Below are 6,741 nucleotides of genomic sequence, written 5' to 3' on the forward strand. Positions count from 1 at the left end.
TAAAAATTTACCTTATGGACTAACCATCACTGTAAGTATAGATGAAGATGCTGATTGTTTATTGACACATAAGAAGTGTTGGATTAATCGTCACCTCTATAAATTGTTCTCCTTAAATAACTGTCACTTGAAATATAAATGAAGATGTGGACTTAAAGTTCACTTTTGAACTAACCATCCCAAATATTAAAAAAACCTTTTCACTGACCATCAATCTAAATATAAATGAAAATGCTACTTTAAAACTTCAAATTTTGATGTAACCGAAAATCTACAATCCACTTACTTAATTACTCCAAATATAAAAGTTAATCTTTCCGACTGAGCATCACTACTAACCATAATCTTGCCGGCCGACCATCATTCTAAGTATACATGAAAACGCTAATTTAAAATTTCCCTTAAACCTGCCAAGAATTTTGATGTAACTGAAAATCTACAATCCACCTACCTAATTTAATTCTCTTTGAAAATTTCGAACTGTTCCATCTGAATTTAGATTTTTTTGAATCACCTAATAAATAATTGCAACTACTTTTTTTTTCATATTGCTATATAGAGTTGATGTCTTCTCTAAATTATCAGACAACTATCTGTTCTAGCTTTACGCCATCTCAACTTCATAAAAGAAAGAACTATGTCTACATCTGTATTACAAGAAAGGTAAATACTTCGGTGTTCATATTTTTCTTCTTATTTCAATTAATCTTGTTTGCAGATAACCATGAAGTCCGGTTTGAATGTGCAGATTGGAGGGAAAGGTTGCAATTATTACAGGCGGAGCACAAGGTATTGGAGATGCCACTGTTCGCCTCTTCACCAAACATGGAGCCAAAGTCATAATTGCGGACATCGCAGATGATGCTGGTCATAAGCTTGCAGAATCTCTCTCACAGTCCGCAACCTATATTCACTGTGATGTGAGCAAAGAGCAAGACGTGAGAGCAGCAGTGGATTTGGCCATGGAAAAGCATGGAAAACTGGACGTTATGTTCAATAACGCTGGTACTGGAGATGGGCATCGAAATAGTGTTGCAGAGTATGAGATGGAGCAGTTTGAACGCACCATGAATGTAAATGTAAAAGGAGTAATGCACGGCATTAAGCATGCAGCCCGCGTTATGATACCCAACAGAAAAGGGTGTATTATTTCAACAGCCAGTGTTTCGGGGATTATGGGTGGCGTTACAGCTTATGCTTACACGGCCTCAAAACATGCAATTATAGGCCTCACTAAAAATGGTGCAGCTGAGCTTGGTAAACATGGTATCAGAGTCAACTGCGTTTCTCCTTCTCTTGTTGCAACCGGGCTTATAATGGACTATGTAGGAAAGGGAAAGGATGAAGTGGAGGCGTGGGGTTGCAGCGTAGGTAACTTGAAGGGGACGATTCTTAAAGCAGACGATATTGCAGAGGCTGCTCTTTATTTGGCCAGTGATGAATCTAAATATGTGAGCGGCCATAATCTTGTTGTGGATGGAGGTCAGACAGTTGTAAACCACGACTGGGGACTTTACAGGCCATAAGGGCTTTTAGTATTCAGTTCTCACTACATGCATGATATGGCAGCTATGGTCAGAACATTTGATTGTAGTTCAGTGATGTGACTGAACATTAGAGCAATTTCGTTCTTGGTAGGATAGATAGTTTATATAGAATTTGTTATATGCATCACATAATTTAGCTCACATCCTTATTTAATAAATCCTGAAATAGCAGCTGCTATAGAATCTATGATATCGTAGTGTAGTGATCTCGAAAGGTACTAATATAATAAAATTATGAATTCTCTTTCATTGATTATGATTTATATTATTTTATTTGCAGTACAAATTTCAAAATCCGTGTTACTTAAAAAAAAAACCTCTTAGTTTAAGTTTTGATGATCAGGATAAAATTGCAAACAGACAGTTTTCAATGTATGGTAGCCGCTAGGAACCATGGTAGTAAGCTTTCTAAAGTTTAGAAGTTTTATGAATGGCCATGTTCTTTGACTATATAATATATCTAAGCTAATTTTAGATTTGAAAAACTAAAATTGTATGATTTAGTTTTCACCTAGTTGCTTTTAAACCTTTTAAAACTAAGATATGATTTGTTACAAAGAAAACATTCTTTTATAATTTTTCAAAATTGAAAAATGTATTTAGTTTTCTTTATATGGATCCATTTTTTTATTAAGATAACAAGCATCCTTTTATGGATGAGTGTTATAACACTAAGTATACTTAAAAAAAATTGTTCATGATATTAGGAATTCATGACATTCTTTAAACATTGAGTATTTAAGCAAATAGAAAAAACAAAACACAAAAGTCTCACAATAAGAGAGATGAAACTAAACATAAACATAAACTAATCATATCTTTTCACTTTTGCATGCTCTCTATTTTCATCCTAGTGATGGATCATGGACTATGATCCGAAATGTTGACGCAAAAAAAAAAAAAAATTCTCACACAATCTAATCCGGAAACAGTTTATTAATTTCTCATGGATTGTGTAAAATTGATGTCTGTTATAAACATAAACATTTAGACAATGGTTTTGATTAGAGCATAGAGCCAAGAGAAGGCCTCAATTATGGATGGCGCAAAAGAGATCAACAAAAGACACTCAAGACAATTTGAATCTATTATTTAAACAAGTCCTCAATAAAGGACGAAGGCTAGAAATAATTATTTTAAAAATTATTGAAGTAAATACAAATGAAGCATACAACTCTGCAAGCTTCCACTTACCTAACAAGGGGGATCTAAGAACACTTCTACCTTAGCATTTTTGCTAGAAGAAATTTGCATATTAGAATTATACTACGGAAGAAATTCATCCTTAATGACGTCATTGAAGTTTACATAATCATTAATAGATAGACAAAAATACGAGGAAATCCTATCACTATGAAAGTGGAACTGACAAGGGATCTCAAATAAGATTTCATATTCCCAAACACTCAATCAGATTTAATATTCCCAAACACCCAATCAGATTTTATAGTCCCAAATACCTAATCTAGAGCTTGAAAGCTCAACTTCACTTTGTGGACAAACCTCAAATCAATATCAATACAAACACAAAAATCTAGCAAACTGAAACCTAGATCTAGATTTTACGATCTCATCAATATAAATAAACTAACCAACAATATCAATAATGACATGGATGATAAATTCTTAACAATAATCAAAGGGAAGCTATGGGAGCCAAATCCATATAGTAACACAATTATGGAAACATCAAAACTACTTAACCATCTTTGAAGGTCAACACGGGTGTTGAAAAAAAATAGGCATCTCCCTCAAGAACACTAGAGTGGGATTCATGGGAATTAAAGGAGCATAATAAAAACCACTCTTCAAAGAATTCACACTTACGAAGTTGGAACCATTCTAGATATCAAATCCCAAGTTTCCAGATAAAAATATTGTTTGGTATGTAACTATGAAATCTTCAAATTATTAAAGACTACAACCTAGAAAAAGTTTTGGTAAACCAAGAATTGAGAAGTGAAAAGGTAGGAAACAATAGATCTTTATAACTACATATCCATAAAGAAATACCCTCAATGATATAGGGAGGACAATGAACTTCTTGAGCCAGAATTAAAAGTGAGTCATCCACTTTAGATTGAGACCCTAAGTTTTACTCAAAATTAGGACTAGGGAAGGCACATAGACTTCTTCACACTTTCCAACAATAAGGGAGGAAATAAACATAATAAAACACAAATATCTCGAATTCACCTTTGAAAGAACCTTACTTAGGTCACTTGAAAACCCATCTTCTATTTTGCCACCTTGCTAGTCCCCAACAGTTGCATCCACATCCTCGACTAAAGAAAACCCCTAAAATTGTAAAAGAAAAATCTACATCAAGGGAAAGACATACCTTATCTAGGCTAAAATGAGTTAAGTGGGAAAGAACGTCCAAAAAGGAAAGCTTATCGAATAAATATTTCTCAATATATCAAGGTATATTTAATGAATCTGTACAGGAAAAGTATTGTACAATCGATGAGAGTAAATTTCAAAAAGTTATTGTAAATGAATAGTTCTAGTAAATATACAATTATAGATTTGAATTTAATGTAAATAAATTTTAAAGTTATTAAATATTAATTATTATTAAAATAACTAAGGAATCATCTAGTAACCTTGTCATAATATTCATTCTAAAAAGCCTACAAATTCACTTCAGCATTAAATCCAAAATAGAAGTTCCTTCTCTTGAAGATGAAAAAATTCCTTCAACAATTTTTTGAGGCTCAAATGCAAGCCAATCCCCATCACCACTTAGAAAGACTCTAAAGCCAAAGCCTAAGCACAACCAAAGTGTGTAGCACTCCACAACATTCCCAATAAGAGAAACTCTCAAGCCTATATAGGAGACAAAAGTTTAAAAGGTTATTTTTCATTCCCTCCACAAGAAATTTAGGAGAACTCATCCTTTTCCTCCTCATAACAATCATTATTTGCATCTCCCAAGCTTATGAAGCCACCATTGACTACCCTAGTATTAACCTTTGGGTTTCCCTTCATCATTTCTATCAACATTATCCATTAGGAGGTTAAATTTAAACCAATCAATTATTATTAAATCATTTCCTTATGAATTATAAGTATTCATTAATTTAATTATAATTTCAAACTAGATTTTATAATTGGTCTCTAGAATTTGATCACCCTTTTTTAAGGTTTCATCCAAAACTACAAGGCAATGTAAAAATCATGGTAAATTGGTCTTGACCTTATGACATCATAAAACGTGCAATTTAGTGGCTCCCAACACTGCCACATGTACTATCATTGATGACTATTAGCCTTTCACAATTTGGACAGTCAATGTTGATGGCCAAAGGCCAAATCAACAAACCTATGAGTCGCAACTTTACAAACCTCGACATGAGGGACGTTACTTGAGGTTTATGATCTATCCTTCACGCATCTACCATCCAAAATTTCCACCAAGAACTTATTTATGTGCATTAGCATTGGTTAAATAGGACTGTCCCAATCTATCCTTTTGGGATAGTTAACCATACACTTATTATTAATAAACAAAATGGCCTTCAATCAATTTTTTCTATTTCATAGGGTCCCGACACCTTGTATTTAAAGTGCTTCCTATTACAAGTGCGGTTATCATTGTACCAAAAGATTGACTTGTTTATGCTCGATACAACGACTAGACTTATAGAATCCACTGGAGGTGGTTAAGCCATGTCACAAACTTGAGCTCTGCATTGCACAACACAAGGAGACCAAGGGCGCATACCTTGAAATCCCCCCATCACAAGCAAGGCTTTTGAAACTATGACCAAGATCTGATACCACTTGTTACAAGTGTGATTGTCATTGCACCAAAATATTGACCTATTAATGCTCAATACAACCAATAGACTTATAGAATCGACAAGAGGTGGTTATGCCACATCACAATAAGAACTACAATGCACAACACAAGGAGACCAAGGGTGCACACCTTGCAACACTTCTAAGGTGGTTACAAGGTTTACACAGAATAAAACAATTCACTCTCAATAAGTCTTAACTTGAGGATTACAATGTCTTATACACCTTTAGGACAATCATACATATAGGTATCTTTTTTATCCCAAATATCACCAAATCAAGGGAAACAAGACTATGACACCATTAAAGATCATCCTCAATGGTTTTTCCATTATAAAAATGCCAAATCATCCTTCAATGCATTCAAATGCTCTCAAACACTTTTCAATTAGCTTAATACATCAATATATCAGACCTACTGTCATATGACATGTGCAAACTTCATCTTCAAGCTTTGGAAGTTGGAGATATTGTACAACATATAAAAAAATTCCCCTCCACAATTTTTTGGCAATTTTCATCTGTGGAGGGATGAGAAATCCATTTTTGTTTGTCACTATTTACCGTAGGTAGGGTTTTAGGTAGTTTTTAGAAAAATTCCAATAAATTTCTTTCTACCTAATACAATTACACCAAACCAACTTAAAATGAAATATAATACATCCCTCTATCAATTACAGTCAACCTCATGATTTTATCAGGCCATACAAATATGTGCAATGCAAGAGAGCAAGAAAAAATGAGGAAAAGTGTAGAAAAGGAGAAGTTTCATCCACAAAATATCTTACACTATTCATTCAAACTTTTGGCTCATGTTTACAAGGTATATTTATGACATACAATTTAGTTTCTCACCCACAACTGACCTACAAATTCCTTTTGACAACATATTAAAAATGTGTCATTATAAGTGAAAGTTGTCCTGACAACAATGACAAGAATAACAACTTTTTAGCAACTTTTACAACTTGCACTCAAATTGCACCAAAACATCAACAATGGTCCTATATGACCTCCAAAGGTCTCTAATGACCTTATTTACATCAAATAAACTAAAACAAGACAAAAACTAAAAAATTGAAGATAAGGTGTATGAGAGGGTGCCCTGACACCATATGATAAGAAGAATCATCTTGTAAAGAGAGACTAGAATATGAATATTACAAAAAATTGAGACATGGTGAGCAGTAGTATTATGAAAAATAGATTAATGAAGTGGAAAATTCCTTATAAGAGAATGATTTTGATTTGCCTTCATATATTTCATCTAGTTACATCATCTTCTTCTATGTTATAACCTACACAATCATGGTTAATAAACATGACAAGTGGAGTAGACAAGATGAAAGAACATGCACTTTTGCATCCACTAATCTTCAACCAAGAAACT

General features: G+C 33.4%; 1 protein-coding gene across 1 annotated transcript; it reads left to right on the forward strand.

Moving 5' to 3' along the window:
* Positions 1 to 547: 547 nt before the first annotated feature.
* LOC131056291 (short-chain dehydrogenase reductase 2a) lies at positions 548 to 1,796 on the forward strand. The gene is made up of 2 exons (XM_057990639.2): positions 548 to 663; positions 749 to 1,796. Exons 1-2 carry the CDS (start codon positions 638 to 640, stop codon positions 1,524 to 1,526), a joined length of 804 nt encoding a protein of 267 aa, XP_057846622.1. The 5' UTR covers positions 548 to 637; the 3' UTR covers positions 1,527 to 1,796.
* Positions 1,797 to 6,741: the final 4,945 nt, after the last annotated feature.

This window comes from Cryptomeria japonica, chromosome 7 (assembly GCF_030272615.1).
Source record: "Cryptomeria japonica chromosome 7, Sugi_1.0, whole genome shotgun sequence".
In the NCBI taxonomy this organism is placed as follows: domain Eukaryota; kingdom Viridiplantae; phylum Streptophyta; class Pinopsida; order Cupressales; family Cupressaceae; genus Cryptomeria; species Cryptomeria japonica.